Here is a 22243-nt window from a genome sequence, read left to right as displayed (position 1 = left end):
TCCTTTCCAAAAATGTCTTGTATATTGTGAAGATGTCACTATGTATCAGAAACACTGAATGCTTTTATAAAATATTTATTAACTTCATTATCAATAGACTGGCTTTGCAAACTATGCAGGGGAGTTAGCTTGTGAACAGTGGAAATCCACAGTAAAATGTATGATAAAATAAATTTCACTATACTTTATACCAACTCTGTACAAAACAACTTCCTTTAGTACTTGAAAGTTGTGAAGTCAAAATCACTTTGTAGAAATAATTGTATTATCCTCTCCTCAACCATTAAATTGTATTATCCTCTCCTCTCCTGCTCACTTCAGATATGTTTAGAGTCTTAGAACCTGACCCAGACATTCTCTTTTTCTATACTGCTTCCACTAAGATGTATTATTTCTGAGACTGTTCTTGGTCTGTTTTTGTCACTGTTTGAAACACTGAAATATTAAGGGGGCCATTCAACTAGAATGCAAACATTTGGTTACTCTAAAGAATATCTAGGACAGATTTCAATCAAAGAATTGTATGCGTGTACACACTGTATATAAGGTACTGTAAGTATAAGCTGATAAATAGCAATATATACTAGCATGTGCAGTCCTGACACTCACATACTACAAATATGTGAAATATTTGAAGACAGACTAATAGAGAGAGACACAAAAAGATGCACAATCACATCCTCACCAGTCTAAATATATATAGTTAATATAAACAAACTGATGAGAATCCTGTAAATCACAGTCAAGTATTAAAAAAGTCATTTCACGGCTGTAACATCAGCAAAATGCATGTGATGGTTGTGACCTCGCATCTATAAAAATCTTTGAAAATGCACTTGCAGGTGTTAGCCATTTAATGTGCTGCACTAATTTTGAAGATATCTTTCATATACTTGTCTCCAAACTTTCAATGATTTGCCCAAGAAATCTTGTACAGTACATTCTATTTATTCTATGTTTTCAGATACATTCTTCATTGGAAAAATACCCTAGCTCTTCCTACCTTGTGTTGTTGAGTATATATGGATAGTAATCTCTTTTGTTTAAGATTTTCATTAAATTTGGGGGAAACCAAATCACTTTTCTTTAATAAGTACTATGTTTGAAAAGGCTGAGAAATTGGAAATGTCTAAAGAACAATTAAAAGTCAGTTGATTTCTTAATCTCTAATACTAACTATTATACTACCTGCCTAAAGGTATCTCAAGAGTGGCTGAATTTATCATGTACTTTACTGTGTTGCTGACCTACTGCTTTGTATTTTAAAGATTTAACTTTTGGGGTTTTGTTACAGGAAAATTGGTTACCTGTGGGTCCTGGCAGGGGTGCAGCTTTTCTTCTCCGTTTGATGTCTCCCATGCACAATGATCCTAAATGTACACTTGTTTGTCTGTAAGTGATTATCAGAGAAAACTATTAACAAAGGGGGAAAAATGTCACATAAATACACAGCTTGTATAATCTGAACCTAAATCAAAACATTCTCAATGAAGATGAAGCTGCACATTGAAGCCACCAATCTTGTTTATATCGAAACATAATTATGTTTGTTGACAAGCGCTCAGCATCTAAACACAGCATCATAAATTGTTACCTGAATGAATAATATAAAAGGAATGCTTTTTAATTTTCAAAACTGGCAATCTTTCTAGCTCAACATAAAACACTGTTTCTTCTGACAGGAAAATAGCTAAGATTAATTATCTAAAAAGATCACAATATTGTTCTAGGTTATCAATTGGTTACTAATGCCTTAGTGTCAGAATGACATTTATTACAGGAAAAGTATTATCAATTTCTTTTAAGGTAACATGAAGAATGTCTGAGGTAACATGAAACAGAAAATTCTTCAAACGCATATGGAATAATATTGTAATTTTGCTATAAGTAACTTGACATTCCTTTAGAGCAGCACAGATACTGCTAGCTGCATCATTCGGTGAAGAATTAGGAGACAAGGGAAAAAGAAGAGGCACTTATGGCGATGTATTAAACATTATAGAGTATCTAAAAACACAAGTCCAAATATTGTGATTCTTTTAATTATAACTTAGTGAATTTTGTTAAATCACAAGGTGGGAAACAAATCTAGTAAATTGGTGACAATGAAGAGTAATATCTTCCCATTCAAGGGGCCTGGGTTCAGTCTAGGATTTATCAATTTTGCTTTACTGCACATAAGCTTTCTTTAAGCTATACTATTATTAATTGTGCAACAGATCATTAATTATGTGATTTAAAAGAATTTTCAGATTTCATGCATAATGTTGTAAAAAACGAAATACTACAAAACTGGGCTGAAAATGGTCATAGTGTTTAACCTTTAATGGTACAAAACCACTTTTTAACATAAATGTAGTAATGACTGCTATTTCACATAGAGGGGCTTCAGTGGGTTATTTAAAAAATAAAATACTCCAATGCACATCCCGGATTCATTTATTGTGCCACAACTTCAGTATTGATTAAATAAACTTTCTATTTTAACATGGACTTTTCTTCCTTGAAACAGCCTCACAAGTTGAATTTAAATAAAAATTTAAAATCCAAAGGCTAAGTATAGTGAAACCATCCTTTCCCCCCGCTCCTACTATCATGGAGTAAATTTCAATTAGTTCTACATTTATAGTAAGACTCTTTAAACTCCCAAATCTTTCGTAACCGGTAGTACATGTAAAAACAGTGAAAACTGCAAATTTAAATAAAATATAGAAAAGGTCAATAAAGGCAAAATAAATATTCAAAAAGCTATTTCAACAAAGTTGTTATTAAACTTGCAGGTTTTAATTTATGTTTTATATATTCTATTAACATAACCATTTAAATAAGTACATTAACATGGTATGTGTGTGCTTTTTAAAAAAAAATGCTAAAATATAGAGAATGGGTTATGAGTCCAGTCATATTACACTTGGGAGAACTGTCTCCTCAAGAATGGCTTCTACTATCTTGATTACTCATTTGACTCTGATATCCATAATGCAACTAAATCACTCATAGAATATATTTACTGAAACTAAATATCAGAATTAAAATAAAGGAATGGATAATATTAAAATTAGGAACTGTCTTAACTGCTAAACTGATATATGTCCTCATTTTATTCAAAATGAATATGCTACAGATAAAAATGTGAAGACCTTCATATCTCATTGTAGTTTTTTTTTTTTATAATCATCAAGAAATAGGATTACCAATGAATACTAAACACGGATCACCAGCTCCCTCTTCCCCAAATCCATATCCCATTATGTTATTGCAGGGCCTTGGACTGTAAGAGTCTCCTGGACATGTCTCTTACTAGGTAGAGTGCAAAATCTGTGTTTCTTTCTCCAGCATTCCTATGTAGAGGGGGAAAAGGGAGCAAAAAACAAACCAAACCAAACCCACAACACCCAAGGATGCAAGTAGGATGAAAGATAAAAATTAATAAAGTCAGCCAATTGAACCTCAAGACCTGAGCTACAAGAGTATCAGCTAGCTGTGCTTGAGTAATTTTACCCAGAATTGATTACCTGTTACACTGCATTGAGATATCTAGATTATTGATCAGTAAGATTATGGTACTCAGGTCCCACCACTTTTCTCCAGGCACATGCATTGGAGTTGCAACAAATAACACTAAGTAAGGACTACTTTGTTATTGTTGTCACCCTTCATGTAGAACACAGCAGTTACTTTTTAATTCAAAATCAATGAATGTCTGAAAGGCAGCCTTGTTCCTTCAGCATAAATGAATCATTTGTCTTTGCAAAGCACAACAATTTGATCACTAGCCAAGGTGAGAGTGGTTATTTCTTTGCTATGGTTTTGAGGAAAAGCTAGAGGTTTCTATATGCTAGAAACTAACCAATATTCTTAAGAAATCGTTAAAGCAACAATTACACTTTTTCAAATCCACAGTCCATTATGAGGCTAATAATATTTTACCTTTGACTAAAACTAGATTAATTTCAAACACTGCATTTATTTACACAGGGGATTACAACTACCATTTTACATGTATTGTTGATTGAATCGCAGGAAGACAAAAGGCTACATTTTAAAGAGCAATGGACAAAGAACTGTTCCTAATCTCAAAGCTAAGGTTTAGAGAAAGCAAGCTATTACACTTTGGCTACAAACATAAACACTGGCTCATGTATATTACGTTTCTAAATTGTAGACGTAGAAAGAACTCTGACCCTCACAGTCTGGCTAGGGGTTCAACAATATGCTTCTTAACATTAAAGCACAAAAGCAAGGATTACAAATAGGAAGAAAGCTATTTGCCTGATTTCTCTCTATTTATCCATAGCTTGCTGCAAGCTATTATTTATAAATAGTGCTCTGGTGGGAAACTAGGCATTTTATTAGGGAAAAAATAAAACTTGTTAAGACCACCTTGCCTGAAAACTTGGCTTTTGACGTGCTGGTGACAGGGACTGGAGCAAGCAGTGTCAAATGGAATAATTTTAAAGGAAAGACAACAGGAACTTGTCGCCTCATTGTATGCATTTACAAATAGAGGCTTTTCAGAGTATTAGGCCTAGTTAAAGCTGCCCTCTGGATAAAAAGTGTTCCCAAGCAGCCTCAGACAAGCTTGGGAGACAAACAGATGTGACTATGGTCCCTGGCGTTTGGCAAGAACACTCACTGTCAATAAGAAAAATATAAGCATGGACAGGGCATCAGCTGCACAACAGTGGAGCAGGCCTGCAAGTGTCATAGCAGCGGCAAAGTTGTGGCAGAGGGAAGTAAAAAGGCTGCATAAGCCAGACTGGTGTGAACTTACACTAGTAGGCCAAGATTTTCGTTGTTATTATCATGCCTCGACATATTAAACAAAAAAGGAATGGAAAAAATCTACTGCCAGATTTTATTCCGTTTCCTCTGATATACAGTATTTCCAGGGAAAAGGTGGTAATAGTACTATAGCACAAGACGACACACCAAAAATCATGTATATTAATAAAAAAAAGTTACACTACGGAAACTGCTGTCCTCATCAATGTGGAGACAGCCATTTCTAACACGAGTCACCAGTGTTCATGGCTATTCCACTGTTCAGTGCTATCTAATTTTCTTTACCCCCCCCCTCCATTCTGGCAGTCTGCCTTCCCATTTTTTTCCTGTAGATAATCATTTCGGGAAATACGTCTAAATGATACATCTTTTAAATTCCCCAGACAGAAACCATTCCATCCACACTGTTGCCATACAAACTTATTTTTCTATCACCTCCGTATTCTTGCTAATACAATATTTTTAATGAGCTGTTTCTCATCTGCAACTATGAATGTTCGGCTTCCAAAGCCATCCATAGCGGCTCAAGTCAGAGTTTGAGCTAATCAGATCTTAGCGGTCATTAGCACCACCCTTTCCTGCGCAAAAAGCCTTCGGTTTTATGTTGACATTTCAATCCATATCCAGCCTTCTTTGAAAGAGGCCGTCTACTTTCATGGACCACGGATACAGAAAACAGACCTTTATATGCCATTTCCACTTTGCGCATGTACTTCTCTATATATTGTTTTGTTAAATGATTATATTTTATATAAAAACAAAAAGAAAAAAAAGAAAAAGAAAAAAAACAGACTTTTACTTCTTTAACCTCTTCTTTCCTACTTTTAAGGATTTATGATGCTCTCAGGTATTATCACCGCCTTTGCTATTAACATTCAGATGGAATTAGAATTTCACTCTATATTTAGTATTCACTTCAGTCATTAAAAAGCAGTATAGCGCAGTGGACTGAATACCATAGTTCTCCCCTATGACTTGTTGTGTGGAAACCACCCTGTCCATTTTTCCATATGTAAAAAAAAACAGTACTCCTCCAAAAACAATTAATTTTCATCCCTACTACCCTGGAAGTAGGAATTATTCCATAGCTACTTCACAAAGGTGTGTTTTGAGAATTAAGTTTGTATAGCAGTTGTCTTCATATGGGCAAGTACATTTTCTAAGACCCTGATTCCAATTAGGGGCTTTTGGGCACTACTGCAATACAAACAACACATTTACTTATGTATTTATTTTACATGTCTACTCATTGTTCCAACATCCCCATTGGTTACCTTACTCCAGTGTCTTCTTGCTTTTAGGTAGGGTGACCAGATGTCCCATTTTTATAGGGACAGTCCCGTTTTTTGGGACTTTTTCTTATATAGGCGCCTATTACCCTCAACCTCCTGTCCCATTTTTTCACAGTTGCTATCTGGTCACCCTACTTTTAGGAGTTTTCGCTTTCCTCACAAGCTGTAATGCTTTGAGATCAATATTATTTACTATTCTTGATGTGTTATAATTACACTATTAATTGCAATGTTAATACATGCACACCTCATTTCCTCCCCACAGTTTGTTTGGACTTCTGTTTACACTTCAGCAAAACATCAAGCCATTTGCCAGATTACATTTTGTACCTCTATGACTTGGCACATATTATCTGTACATGATGGAGATCTCCGGTTTACTGAATTTTATATATAACTTGAACTTTGAAAGTAGCAGTTGCTGACAGAGGTAAGAGTGGAAGAGTTTTCATGTTTTGTTCAAAAACATACTTACCTATTGGATTTCTGTGTAGCTGATCTGCAAAGCATAGATTATGTTGTATGCTACACTGATGCTGAAATAACACTTTAAAACTAATTTTCACAGCATAATTTAATGAACTGATATCACCCAATACTTGTCTGTCCATTATATTCTGATTAACAACACTTTCGCCCAGCTTGGGCATTGAAATACTTTGTAAACAGCAACATCTATCCTAGCACAGTATCATTGAGTTCCTGCAGATGGCTGTAGAACTCTTATAATTATATCACTGGATGCTGTAGCTAGTGCTAGGCTTGATAAGTTACTAACTGAAGCTCTTTAGAAACAGATTTTAGTAAGGTTGAGTCGACTGGTTTGAATTTTAAAAGGATCTAAGGACTTTATTATTAAGAGGAAATGTCACTCCCTTTGTCCATTTTCAATTTCAAAAGAGTTGGGTGAGAGTGGAGACAGGACGACGTGATGACCAACTCATTTGAAGCTTGAAATGGTTTGACAACAATTTCTTAAATAGTAATTATGTAATGTAATTATGTCATTAGGTGGCATGTTTGGACATTGCTGGTGGTGATCTACAAGTTTAATTTCTACTCTAATAATTTTAGTTTTCACACTACAGGATGGTGTCAAGATGAGATTGAAAGAGTGACTCAGGGGCTTGGAAGGAAAGTATGGGAAGAGCTCATAAGATAAAGGAGATCTATGAGTAACCTCCTTCCTCAACTATGACATGTCACAGAAAGCAGTCCAGATGTGTAGTATGAGATGGGAAGGGAGTATGGGGAGCAGTGGTCAGAACAATAAGGAGAAGTAAGATAATGGAGAATGTCTAAAACCAGGGGAGCAATTCTGAATTTGGATTCATAAATACATATTACATAAGAAAGCCAATAAAATGACTCAAAATGAAGGTAGATGATCTCGTCCATCTTTCTTGAACAAGAGCACAGCCTGACCACACTGTCTCATTATTCTAGTGTCCCTAATGTAATAACAGCATAGCAAAAGATCTCAACAATTTTTTTTTTTTTAAAAACACAGTGTGGCCCACATTTTACTTTAGAGATTGCTTTCTGGACCACATCTCCTCCTCCGACTGGAAGTTGCATAGACTGCCTCCTCCAGTTGTAACTCTGTGGCGATTAGCAACTGCTTATATGGAAAACTAGACAGTATTTACATGTATTTTTAGGTGTCCATGTTCTCCACAGACTACTAGCAACTGCTTCATCACCTACCCGAGGACCATGGACCACAATTTGAGCACTTTAGCAGTATACAGCATTAAACAATGTCATGTAGGTATTTCTAAGTTTCCTGTCATCTTAGTATCTAAGTAAGGTAGTGGGACCAACACAAGTTTCAGTGGTTCAGTTTGATTAAGCTTCCAAAAGTTTGGATGCTTATGCAAAGTCACAACCTTCCGTGCAATCACCTTCTAGTATTAGGGAACATTTTCTAAAAATAATATCCCAATAGAACTGTAACATTTTACATGAAATTACTCACCAGCTAGTTAGTGCTGCAAGTTTGGGGACAGTACATAATATTATTCATACATAAAGAGGTATAATCCTGCCTCAAATGCACATCTCAACACAACTAACTATGGTACAGTTATGGCACCTTCACAATATGGTACTACAAAATGGAAGAGATGTATGATGCAAAGCAATATATATGCAAAGCAGTGGCAAACAGGTTCATTAGAAAGGGTTCACTCTTAAGTCTCAACCCCTTTTTCCCTTGTGGCACAGAGCTATAGTACCAATTTTTATAGTCCCTTTGTTCTATGACTTTTTCCAGTCATCTAGAGGATGTCAGTCTGTCCAACAGAAGGATAACTGTCACTGTTACTGATAGGGTCTGCCTTGCTCTAACCTGCATGATTTGGGAGTGCTTCTCTGTGGAAAGTAGAAGAAAAATCCTTATATAGATATTTAAGGGGAGAGAGAAAAAACAACCCAAAGTTTATAACACTAAATAATATCAATTGACTGAAGTCAGAACATGCATCTCCCACTTTCCCAAGATGTGAACTGTAACATGTCTACACTGCCCACGTTATAGCACAGCCGCGGCAGCGCTGTGACGTGGGCAGTGTAGACATGCTTTATTGCCGGGTGGTAGCTTTATTGCCAGGAGTGCGGCTCCTGGTGATAAAGCATGGTCTATCCTGGTGCTTTTCAGTGCTAAAACATTTGTCACTCAGGCGGGTGTTTTTCACACCCATGAACGACTAAAGTTTTAGCGCTGAAAGTGGCAGTGTAGACACAACCTTAGCAAAGGAAGATTTAAAGTTAGTTTTTTAAGATGCAAAGGGGCACTGTTGGCTGTGCTCCAATCCCATGCATTTGGCTGCCTGGTCTCCATTTGAACAGCAAGTAATTGATATACTAATTACTGCAGGGCTGTCTCACAGAAATCTAGTACGCAGGGTTTTTTTTCTCCCCCCATCCATACACGTTTCATATAGCAGGATACTGCGAGTGCAGTATTGGTAAGTGCATAGCTCACGGCTGTGACAACAGTGCTTCTGTAGACAAAGACAAATAAGAATGATCAAAATTGTTTCTGTAAAGATGGAGAATTTGGACCTCACCTGATAGTATTATTGTATAGGTTTCTCTTTTAAAAAAACAACACGCCTCTGTATCATTTTGTTAGGAATATTTGAGATAGATGTCACCCAGTATGATTGGATTTGTCTAACTTTAGGTCAAATCAATGTCTGAAATCTATTTTGTTGTTTGTCATAAAAAGCTATATAGCATTTGTGGCGGTGATTTGGACAGTCAGTGTCAGCAAGAAGTGCCAGAGTACCAGCTAATTTCTACTGATGTCACTCTGACAGCTGCTTTGTTCTCAAGCAATTTGTTCCCCCCTTTTCCAACAGTTGATTTTGGGGGGTATTTGGCTCCTTTCACTCAGGCTATAGATGAGGGCAAGGGTTTTTCCTTTACAGCCACATACATCCAAACTTACTTAAGTGGAGAATGACAGGGATTAGATACTTAATTTCACAGTTTTTATAGAACCAGTAAAAACTGACACGGACGGTGTGAAGTAAGAGGGATCAGGCTTTGACGACCATGTGGATGGAGATTTTGATTACAGCTTCAATAAACACATTTATGAATATCACCTAATCACTCATATCAGAACCTATTGCTATGGGGAATATGGCTTATATTCATTGGCTTTGCTCAGTGGAAATGTGCAGTAGCCAGACTGAATGTATGGTGAATTGGACTAACTCTACATTCCAGTGCCTGGAGTCAACAAAGAACTAGGTAGCAGATAAATACATTAAGCATTTTTAAATGAAACATTCTAATATAATATAATGCGACCTGATATAACACAAATTTGGATATAACGCGGTAAAGCAGTGCTCCGGGGGGGGGGGGGGGCGCTGCACACATTGGTGGTTCAAAGCAAGTTCGATATAACACAGTTTCACCTATAATGCGGTAAGATTTTTTGGCTCCCAAGGACAGAGTTATATCGGGGTAGAGGTGTATTATTAAAAGGCAACTCAGCCATTTTCATCTACCATAAAATTAAGTATTTAGTATAATGTGCCACCAATAGCAAAATTCCATGAAAAAATATATTGCAGATATCTTTAGTACAAAGTAACCAGTTTGAAAATCAATATTTTAAAACCAAAATACCAAGAACAAGTAGGCCCTATGAACAAATTGCTTACCACATGGAATTAGAAGAATTGATGCAATTTTAAATGCAAAAATAGGGTATACCAGCTGTGTTTGCTTTTGTATTTATATTATCTAAATCCTAAAGTCAAAATCAAAGATAAAAAAATTAGGACAGTCAAGCGATTAAAAAAATTAATTGTGATTAATCATGCTGTTAAACAATAATAAACTACCATTTATATAAATATTTTGGATGTCTTCCACATTTTCCAACATATAGATTTCAATTACAACACAGAATACAAAGTGTACAGTGCTTACTTTATATTTATTTTTATTACAAATATTTGCACTATAAAAATAAAAAACAGTATTTTTCAGTTGACTTAATACAAGCACAGAACTGTAGCGCAATCTCTATCATGAAAGTTGAACTTACGAATGTAGAGTTATGTACAAAAAAACTGCATTCAAAAATAAAACAATGTAAAACTTTAGAGCCTACAAATCCACTCAGTCCTACTTCTTGTTCAGCCAATAACTGAGGGTACGGCTACACTACCCATCGGATTGGTGGGCAGCGATCGATCCAGCGGGGGTCGATTTATCACGTCTAGTCTAGATGCTATAAATCAACCCCAGAGCGCTGTCCCGTAGACTCCTGTACTCCACCGCTGCAAGAGGCGCAGGTGGAGTCAATGGGGAAGTGGCAACAATCGACTCACCACGGTGAAGACACCACAGTAAGTCGATCTAAGTGAAGTTGCGTAACTTAGATCTATCCCTCCCCCCCCCACCTCCCCCCCGTGCAGACCAGGCATCAGATAAACACGTTTGCTTGCATTTGCAGGAGATAATGCTGCCCGCTTCTTGTTTACAATGTCACCTGAAAGTGAGAACAGGCGTTCTCGTGGCACTGTTGTAGCTGGCGTTGCAAGATATTGATGTGCCAGATGCATTAAAGATTATGTCCCTTTATGCTTCAACCATCATTTCAGAGGACGTGTCCATGTTGATGATGGGTTCTGCTCAATAATCATCCAAAGCAGTGCAGACCAACGCACGTTCATTTTCATCATCATGAGTCAGATGTCACCAGAAGAATGTTGATTATCTTTTTTGGTGTTTTGGGTTCTGTAGTTTCCAAATCAGTGTTGCTCTTTTAAGACTTCTGAAAGCATGCTCCACATCCTGTCCTGATCAGATTTTGGAAGGCACTTGAGATTCTTAAAGCTTGGGTTTAGTGCTGCCGCTATCTTTAGAAATCTCACATTGGTAGCTTCTTTGCGTTTTGTCAAATCTGCAGTGAAACTGTTCTTAAAACGAACATGCTGGGTCATCATCCAAGACAAATTTAATTAACGCTTTTTTTTTTTTTTAAAAGCAAGCATCATCAACACGGAAGCATGCTCTCTGGAACAATGGCCGAAACTTGAAGGGGCATACAAATATTTAGCATATCTGGCACGTAAATACTTTGCAAAGCCGACTACAAAATGTCATGTGAACGTCTGTTCTCACTTTCAGTGACATTATACAATGTCTCACTGGCGTAAATAAGAAGAAGGCACTATCTCTCAGAAATGTAAACAAACTTGTTTCTCTTAGCGATTGGCTGCACAAGAAGTAGGACTGAGTGGACTTGTAGGTGCTAAAGTTTTATATTGTTTTATTTTTGAGTGCAGTTATGTAACAAAAAAATCTACATTTGTAAGTTTCGCTTTCATGATAAAGAGATTGCACTACGGTACTTGTATGAGGTGAATTTTTACAGTGCAAATATTTGTAATAATAATATAAAGTGAGCACTGTACACTTTGTATTCTGTATTGTAATTGAACTAAATATATTTGTAAATGTAGAAAAACATCCAAAATATTTTATAAATTTCAATTGGTATGCTATTGTTTAACAGTGCAATTAAACTGAGATTAATCGCTTTTTTTTTTACTGTGATTTTTTTTTTTTTTAGTTAATCTCGTGAGTTAACTGCAATTAATTGACAGTTCTAAAAAAAAATCATTCCTGGGCTGAGGCCTCCGATGCTAATTTTCAGAAACTCCATATATAGTTATAAACAACTAAAAAGAGTGTACATGTTACTAGTAATATGTGCAGCCTCTTGACTAGACTCTTGCTGCTGTAATTAGGATTGTCTGCAAAATTTAACAGAAGTGTTTATAGCAATCTTTTTCAATTATTAATAAAAAGAAATTGCCAAAATAATTTTGTATTTACAGCTACATACTCTGAAACCTGTCTGAAATGGGCCACTCTCATTCCACTTCAAAAGTTATTTTTCCTCCCCTGGTATCCTGCAGTTAATTGAATTGTCTCGTTAGACTGACCTTACACTTGGTAAGGCAACTCACATCTGTTCATGTATTTATACCTGCTCCTGTATTTTCCACCCCATGCATCCGATGAAGTGGGTCCTAGCTTACGAAAGCTTATACCCAAATAAATTTGTTAGTCTCTAAGGTGCCACAAGTACTCCTCGTTCTTTTTATAGTAAATTATATATATTATATATAAATATAGAACATTCATTTCCAACTCTTACGAGTTAGAATATATTGTATATAAATATAGAACATTCATTTCTAACTCTTACTCTAAACCTTCCAAGTGTTATCACTTAAACAACAACAAAAACACTGTTCAGATGAAATCAGAATTCCACCCTAGATCTAGCTACTCACTTATAAGCTCTGAAGCTTTCCCCTCAGACTTGTTTTATAAGAATGACATTACCACCATAATACAGATTGCAGCATCTGCCTCTACCAGTGTGAAGACCATTACATTAACCATCAAAAAGATGCACTTTTTTTCTTTTTATTAAATGTTAAACAGATGTGATAGTAGCATTGTTCTATGTCAAACTCCTTTCATATCAAGCCAATCTGTTCAGAATGCAACTTTAAACGTAAGAGTGACATTTGTTTTAATGGAGTATTAGCACAATTTAAGTACAAATGGGAAAATATTAATATTTCTTGTTAGTGGACTATCTCATCACCACCTACAGTACTCTAACACGTGTCTTCACATTGTCTTTTTCCAGCACTTCTGAGACTTAATTCAAGTTCACCGGAACGAAGCAAGTCTCTATTGGCATCACGTTCAGCAAATCCAAATGGAAATCAAGTCCAATTCCACAGTATATGCCACAGCACCCAATCTCCAGAGACCAATGGACTTTAACTGTGAACTAAAAGTCTTTTTAAAAAAAATCCATATTAGAGGTTTACTGTCCTCAGAAAGGATAATGCATTGTTTTTTCTTCTTTCTAATTAGTAATTTAAGCATATGTTCAGCATTTAACTCTAAACGTTTGCCTTTTCCCCAAGCTCTAAGACAGCTGTCCAAGACGTGAATGCCAGAAAACATTTAAATATCAACATCTGTTGAATTATGTTAATTTAGTGTAATATAATTGGGCATTAGTTGGAATTGATCAAAAGTATATGAATTAGACAAAGGCAAATCCAAACCAATATCCTGGTGCACAAACAAGTCAACAAAGAATGCTAGGAAAGAAAAATTCTGTTTTAACAAAATTAAAACAGATCATTCAAGACTATAGCTTTCCTCACAAAGAAATACCACCATTTTGTACCTTTCATCATGGGAAACTCCTGTGTCTACAATACTGGAACCTGCTCAGACAGAGGACTTGGAATGATTTGTAATGAAAAATTCATGTTGCAAGAATGACTCTTAAAATGTCCATAAAAGGGTATTATGAGGGCTGTGAAGGAAAACCTAATTTAATCTGTTTTTAGAAGTGAAGAATGAGAAGATATACTCTATGATCAAGAGAGTTCACTCAACTGATTTTAGATTACAGAATTCTAAACATAACGTGTATTATGATTTTTATGTCAAGTAACAATTAAAAAAAGATGGATATGGTTCATATTTAAGTATCTGTGAAATGTGGTTAGCAAAGAGATTATGTTATTGAAGTAGAATGTTGTTACAGGATAATGGTCTCCTGCTGTTTCAGAAATTCCAAGGCAAACAAACCCTTTTGCTCTAACCAGGAAAAGGGATTTTGTGCCAACATTCTTAACATGAATTCCCATTACACCAAAGGTATATCTACACTTTGTGCTGGGGGTGTAATTCCCAGCTTGAGGAGACATACCCCCACTAGTTCTGAATGAGCTAGCATGCTAAAATTAGAGTGTAGGCACAGTGGCGTGAGGGGTTAACTGTCCAAGTATGTACTTAACATCTCTGATGGGCGTGTACACATGTCACTTGCAAATGGTGTTGGGGCCACTGGAACTGCATTGACATGAATCCCACGGCTAGCCTCCATCCTTGTGTTTGGTGCTGGTGCAGGGCAGGCATCAAGACCCTTTCTGTGGTGTGTAGGGGATTAGCAGGAACTCCTATGTGGACATTTGCTCAAGTTTCCCAGCATAGCTCCTAGACAATGGTTAAATGGTGTGGAGGGTCTTGACTAGCCCTCTTCAGCACAAGTGAGTTTTACTCAGACTTCAAGAGTCAGATTTTCAAAACTGCTCAGCACCTCCCACTATTTGTGTAGATCACGGTAAAATGCTCGATATGGCTAAAGCAGTAGTACTGAGGAGCCACTTGCAAATCCACAGTTAAAGCTCAATTGAGTTTTACACTCAAAGCAAGAATTTAACCACTTTCTTATATATAAAGAATACAGTGCATTTTCCCCCAAATGACAGCATATTCACTTGGTAAAATCCCAGAACATTTGTTCTGTGCCCAATCACATCCATTAATTAGTTTATGAGTTACAATTAATTAAAAATATGTTCTTTAAGAAATTAAGCACCCAATATCAGATGATTTTTATTTCTCATGCTATCTTATTAAATGGAAGAACAGACTGTTCAAAGTTTCCGTATAGTTAAAACTTCTTGAAATATTATACGTGGGCCATATTCCAAGGTTTTTAAAAAAGGGATTACAGTTCATTTTTTACTATTATTCTTTTTAACTGAAAGTCTCTTTTACTGCAGTGCCTGACAAATAATATTCTACTACAGAGAATTCCATGAAAAACTGCTCTTTTTCAAAACGGATGCAATCTTCTATTTTTCTCAATTAGACTGAATCCTAGCTGCCACAGAGAAAGTGGTAGCCATTGATAGTATACCATTCCCTTTGAGGGTGACACCATGAGGAAAAATGTGGTGTCTTTAAAAATCATTTTAATTTAATCTGCAACTAGAAACACTATTATGTATATGCAATAACCATATTAATAACATTAATGTCACTAAAAGAAGAGTTAAGATTGTCTGAGTACTTTAGCTATCTGTTTCTATCTTAACATACACTTTTAAGTTTAACCTTAATTCTCAATTTCCTGTATTTGTAGTGGATTGTATCTGAATTATTACAACATCTCTGTAATTTTTTATACTTTAATTACAGATATATATTCAATCTTAACTCCAGTTTAATGTATGTTTGTTGGGCATATAAATAAATGTGTAGGATGATAACAGTGAATAATTATTGTATAAAATATACCAATTCTTAGATATATTGATACAAAGCTATGTGTTCATTTTCCTGTACAGTGTCTAAAAACAGACAGTTCACATCTTCTGGTACAGTAATTTCATTCCACAAAAGCCACATTAAACAATTATAGTTCTTGTAATTAACCAGTAGTCTAATGTACAGTTTTCTTATCCCAATCTATTAACAGCTGCTCAAAAAATGTAGTAATTAATGGTTTCATTTATTTTTGGCAAACCTGCAACACGACAAATAGTTTTGTATCTGCTGCAAATTAGGACTCCTTCCCAAACAACAGATGACATGGTGGGAAAAAGGGAGCAGACAGCATCCTTGCACATCTTTGTCTCTTTAGAAGATCAAATAAAGAGCAGCTGTAATTCTATTTGTCACATCTGTGTAACAAAATACAGTGATCTGTATCATCAGAAACTGAATGAGTTCTGTTCTAATGTAAATGGGGATTTTCTTTATGACCTGATGGAAAGAAGGCTGAACTCAATATTTCTACATCCCAAGCAAAAATATGCTTTTCAAATCTCTGATCACATTTTGTGTAATTTTCTCATTTTAGGGCCCTCCATTTCATTATTAATTTACACAGAATTCTAAAATAAAATAAAATCACAAAAATATAATGTAGATGATGCATTATTTTTTCCAACCTATCCAAAATATTTAGAAGTCTGGACAGGAATGAGATTTGAAAGGGTTGGTGGGTTACAGAAAACCTGGAAAATGTATGCTCAATATTCTTATTAACATTTATCATGTATCTTTCTTTCATACTATCCACTATGTCTCTTGTACCATTTCCCCAGCTTCCATCCCTAACAGGCTTCCCTCTTTTAGGGATGTAAAGAGACCTGTTTCAGGCTGTGCTGTTTCCTGTGGCCTTCAGGAACAGCAGACTTCCCAGAAAAGAGGAACAACAGATAGACTCAGGCTCCTGAGTGCTTGTCTTTTTTTTTTTTTTCTTTTCTTTTCCCCAGGAGGTACGGATGTCAGCACTTCTACATTAGTGATGGAAAAGAACTGAGGGCCAGGAAATGTGTTTTGTTCTTAAAAATACAGAGTTCACACAATCTCTGGGAGCCAGTGATGAATGATCAAGTTATTTTATCATATCTGGAAAAGTGGCAGCAAATCTTGTCTTGTTTTTTCCTTCAGCCTCTCAATACATGTACGTAACAGAAATCCCATTTATAATACTGTGAGCCAGAAGAAAAAAAACGGATTGAATAATTATTGCACTTAATGTGCAGATACTTTAAAAAATAATGAAGACCATTATAAATAATGAAAATTATTCTAGAAGTTTAAGTACTTTGGCTGTCTGTAATTTTGTTTTCCTAAATCGATACATTACAGCATAGACAAACTCTTCTAGGGCTATGTAAGACAAAAAACAAACAAACAAACAAAAAAAGGAGATCTTAAATTTGGTAATCTGTCAATAAGAATGGCCACATTGAGTCATACAAATGGTTAATCTAGCCCAGAATCCTGTCTTCTGACAGTGCTTCGGAAGGAATGGACACAACAGGGCAATTATCGAGTGATCCATCCCCTGTTGTCAAATCCCAGCTTCTGGCAGTCAGGTATTTAGGGGTACCTGAAGCATGCGGTTGTGTCCATGATCATCTTGGCTAATAGCTATAGATGGACCTATCCTCCAAAAACTTATCTAATTCTTTTTTAAATTGAGTTATATACCGGGCATTCACATTGAATGGCAACAAGTTCCATAGGCTGACTGTGTGTTGTGTGAAGTAGTACTTTCTTCTATTTGTTTTAAACATGCTGCCTATTAATTTCATCGAGTGACCCCTAGTTCTTGTGTTATGTGAAGAGGTAAATAACACTTCCCTATTCACTTTCTCCATACCATTCATGATTTTATAGCTCTCTACTATATTCCCCTTAGCTGTCTCTTTGTTAAACTGAACAGTCCCCGTCTTGCTTTGAGGCTATATTTAATGTACATAGGGTTGAAATTCATCTTCATTTTTAAATTTTAATGTTTGTTATCTCTTTTATGAGCAACCCAATATACTTAAGCTCCTCCAGAGTGTATCAACACTACTGCACAGAAAAAAAGAGACTAACAGACCGATTGAGTGCTTATCCCTTCTTACCTGCCTGATACAGTTCTGGAGTAAATTATTCCACAATTCATTGATCTAGTGCAATGTAGGTCTCTAATCTTTACTTTTTTCCCACATGCTGACACAAGAACTGTGGTCACTCATCCAGAAGGTGTAAGAAAAGTCAAGGCAAACATAAAAAAGTATTAAGAAAAAATGTCTTTCAGAACACCATCACCCCCCCCCCCACTATATATTTACATGACTAGAAATAAGCCAGTGTGGAAACTACACAAAGAAATACATTTTGCAACTCCAGTTTTGCAATAAGAAGAACAGTTATAGCTTTATTGATTAAAAGGTGTAGGCAATAGTTTGGTTACACTTATGGTTCATTCTTACACTTGAAAAAAATGCTTGTTTTTCACATAAACAAATGGAAGAACTCTATATAACAACTTTTATAAAGGTAAACTATTAAATTGTTAAGATTTTGGATGGTGGCAGGGAAAGGAGAATCAGGCCCTAAATATGTACTTATGGAGAGAATTCAGCTCAATGGAAGACAATGTTCTTTATATACTGTTGTTCTAAGCATAAATATGATTTCCGAACTATGCTTACCAGGAAATTGCTTTCAAACATCTTTAAAATAATATTGGTTTACCTTGGAATACATTTAACAGATGAAAGAGTCTTATAAAGTGTGTGAAGATGATGTACACCTCTACCTCGATATGACGCGACCCGATATAACATGAATTCGGATATAACACGGTAAAGCAGCGCTCCAGGGGGCGAGTTATACTGCAAAGTCAGGAAACCTACTTGGTCACCCATTTTATCTAGCTGATTAATAAAATGATTATAGTCAGAGTGAATAAGTTACTTTGATACAATTATCAATCCAATATACAAACATTGACAAAAGATTAAAATTACAAAGAAGAAGCTATAAAAATGAAGTTACAGATAGAAAAAAAAGCCCATCAAGGATGGAGTCAATCACTACATAAAATTTTGGGAGATAGGAAATGATAATTAAGTTAGTGATTTTAAAGTATATTTTCACCTTTATCTTACCTGCTAGCTGTTTTTACTGAAATATTTTTCTTGTGTCCTCTCTCAGATCGGTTATCCCGCAGGAGTTGAAGCTACACAAAAAACATTCACAATTGTGTTGGAAACAAAGCCATTTTTATTTTTTTTAAATGTTATCCTAGCTTTGTCATCTTTTGTGTTTTTATTTTTTAACAGTAAATTAGGTATTATAATTTACTGTTATAAATTATAGATTTTAACAGCGTCTCCTATGGCAAGATCATTAGAAAATGTTAAAAGTTGGGGACTTAGTGCATTCTTGATAAATTCATGGTCAGTCATTACAGCATTTTAATACAATTTTGTGAAGACACATGTAGAGTTAAGGTTATAATTACATATCCATTAATTTTAAACCCAACATTATTAGAACTTTGTAGTTCAAAAAAACATTTGAAAGCAAAGAATTTCAGAGTTCCACAAATATTACCCTGACTCTGAACTGTGAAAAGTCTATAATTTTTAAGAATCATTCATCAATAACTTTCACCTTCAAAACTCTCTTTATTATGAAAAGGGATAGAGAAGTTCTCTTTAAAAAACTTCCCTGATTAGCACTGGTATCTATCAGTTAAGCAATGCTTATAAACTCTGCTGAGACCCAAAAAGTTGAAATTTTCAGAGTAACAACAAAAGCTAAATACCCAATCTTCCTAACACTTTTAGCTATTAGCTAGCACTGGTAAGTAAAATAATGTAGGTTCTAGACCAACCTTTTTTTGAAATTTCTCCCAAATACATACAATGTGAAGACTTTTCCAAAATCAAACTACTTCATTATTCAAAATCTCCAACTGATATCATATAAAGTTGTCTGTGTAGCTGTTAAATGTCAGCCAGCATATTATCATATGTATTATAATACTTTCACAATTTACAGCTAAAACTGTGATTCATTTTTTTTTCACTCTGTCAGGACTGAGGAAGTAAAATTAGTTGAGAGACTGAGTCTGTTTTTGAGTTTGAAAGAAGGGAAAGAAAAGCAGATATGCTAATTTAACTCTGAGCTATCAGAGCTAGTGGAGTTAAGAATGGTCCTAAAAATATGATGCATTTTCTTGTATCTTACTGCATTACTTATTGCTTTCTATGATGCTTAAAATCTATTTGCTAGAACTTCAGTTGGTGTAAATCAGCACAGATCCACTGAAATCAATTGAGCTACATCAATTTGCTAAAGCTTAAGATATGACCCAATGAGTTACTCTAGAGGCCTGAAGTACTACTGATGTATTCAGTTACTTTTCCTGAGTGTTTGAAAAGAACTAATTTGTTCAAGATACAAAAGGGAAAGGCTTATTTTACACAAAGTTCTTGTTCTGTCAATAACTTATTGCTTTGCCATGCATATAACTAAGCATTTTTCAAAGTCTGAAAGGAAGGTCATTAGTTAAGCAACACTCCACTATTCAAATGTAAGTGTTTTCTTTTTAAATTCGCTGATCTTAAGTATGAGGTAACCATCAAACAACTTGTCAGATTCTGTGCAGTTTCCAGAGGAACAGGAGGGCTATGATTGCTTTAAGATATCCCTGTGCCATCCTGAGCTGGGGCTACTCCCCGATACAATTTAGACAGCCCTGCACTCCTGTCTAAATTACAGCAGACACTCTGGGCTACTCAGCTGGTCATAACACTGTCTGGAATCCCTGCAGTCATTGCGGCCCTGCCTCCACACATCCCCAGCATGCTCCCTACATTGAAGCTCATGAGCTTATGTCTGCCTTCTGCAGATTATGCACCAGGAGAATCCTCACCTGGTGGAATTTAACAGTCCCTTTATACCCGTCTGACCCTTTTACCTAGAATAACAGAGAAGAGTGGGGTGTGGATTTCATCCTACAAGTCTGTTCTTACAGTTTTGAATTTCTTAAATACTATGGAAAATGTCAGGTGTTCCCCATTTTACAGAAGCATTAAGACTACAGTTTCAGAGAAACACAGGCACCATTGTTAATAACAAACTGGTTATCAGGATAAAATATTCTGAAATCTTAAACTGGTAATAAAACTGAACTGTGATGCTTATCTAGTATCATTTGGCACGCCAGCTTATTAACCAAAAGACCTTTTGAAATACTTAGCTGCTAAGTTTTTTCAGTAGCTTGCAAGGAAACATGGAATTAAGGCTGCTTTGCTTCTTATTTTATTAAAATACTGACCTAATAGTTTTGGAGTAGAGACAGTTAAATTCCTTCAAATATATGAAGTAAACTGTTCTTGATCAAAGTGGTTCTTACCTGGCTATGTTCCTTCCTAGCCCCAGGGCTAAACCAGTGGCTGTGGGAGAAAAAGAAAAGAAGAGTTTAGCAATATAACTACCTAAAGCACATGCTGTCATCTGACCAGTTTGTGCGTGCTTTTGGGTATTTTATTGTCCACCAGGAAAATATAGCCTTCGGCTATGCTTTATTTTAATGGGATATTTTATGGAACTCTCAAAGTCTGTTACAGTTTTGATAGGAATGTAAGAATGCACTCGCTCTGCAAATTTCCGCTTCTTAGGCAAACTGAGTAGCCATTAGCTTTACATTTAATTATGTTCTATTAAATTAATTTAATTCGTAAATGCTAACATTTTACATGTCTTAATCAGCATATTGAAATATATGCTATTAATAACAATTTAATGCTATCCTTATTACTGAAGTGTAAACTTTTAATTATTAGAATTTAACAGATCTATAGGCACTGAGGGCTAACTGGTATATGTTAACATATTAGCATTTTACCAATTGAGGCTTGAATTTCAATTCTATTTTAAGTTGTAAATTGACATAAATTTGGTGGTCTCATGTCTCAAAACTGTCAGGTAACTTGGCATTACTGACAATCTTTTATTTTACAGAGGCAAAACACTGGAATAGTAGGAGGGCAGCAGGTCATGAATGAAATATAGGGTGAGCTAGCACAGTGCCTTCCCACACTGTATCCACCGGTGGGTTTTAAACTGGCTTTTACGTTCACCAAGATCTGAAACAGGCTGCAGGCCTCCAAATGTGACTACAATGGCATTACACTGGGATTTAACAGCTACTGTTGGGGGCAAATCTCAGATCTAGGAAGAAAAAAAAGAAGAGCAGCACCTGGAACTACACTCCCCCCTTTCCCTGCCTCAATATATTGCCTGTTGATCTTGGGGGAAAGGCAACTGTGATAAATGAAGGGGGCGGGGGGAGCTCCCTTTTATGGGCACCCAGCCAGCCAGTTAGCTATAAAGTCCCTCTTGGTGGATGTTTGCTTTTCTTGTAAAGGGTTAAAAAGTCCCCCAGGTAAAGAAAAGGGAGTGGGCACCTGACCAAAAGAGCCAATGGGAAGGCTAGAACT

General features: G+C 35.8%; 1 protein-coding gene across 4 annotated transcripts in view; it reads right to left on the bottom strand.

Annotated features, from left to right (window-relative positions):
* The window catches only part of GPATCH2 (G-patch domain containing 2), a 173730-nt gene that overhangs the window by 17247 nt on the left and 134240 nt on the right, over positions 1-22243 (bottom strand). For 3 of the 4 annotated variants that reach the window (XM_039530865.1, XM_039530862.1, XM_039530861.1), the window contains 3 exons: positions 21157-21196; positions 18899-18969; positions 1308-1390 (listed from right to left, as the gene is read on the bottom strand). In XM_039530865.1, coding sequence (XP_039386799.1) covers positions 1308-1390; positions 18899-18969; positions 21157-21196 — 194 coding nt within the window. Of the gene's footprint in view, positions 1-1307; positions 1391-18898; positions 18970-20673; positions 20719-21156; positions 21197-22243 lie in introns of all 4 variants that reach the window. The other variant, XM_039530860.1, reaches the window with a different exon arrangement.

The sequence above is a fragment of the Mauremys reevesii genome, linkage group 3 (assembly GCF_016161935.1).
Source record: "Mauremys reevesii isolate NIE-2019 linkage group 3, ASM1616193v1, whole genome shotgun sequence".
Classification (NCBI taxonomy): Eukaryota; Metazoa; Chordata; order Testudines; family Geoemydidae; genus Mauremys; species Mauremys reevesii.
Note: the sequence above shows the minus strand (reverse complement) of the source record. Positions and strands in the feature narration are given on the sequence as shown.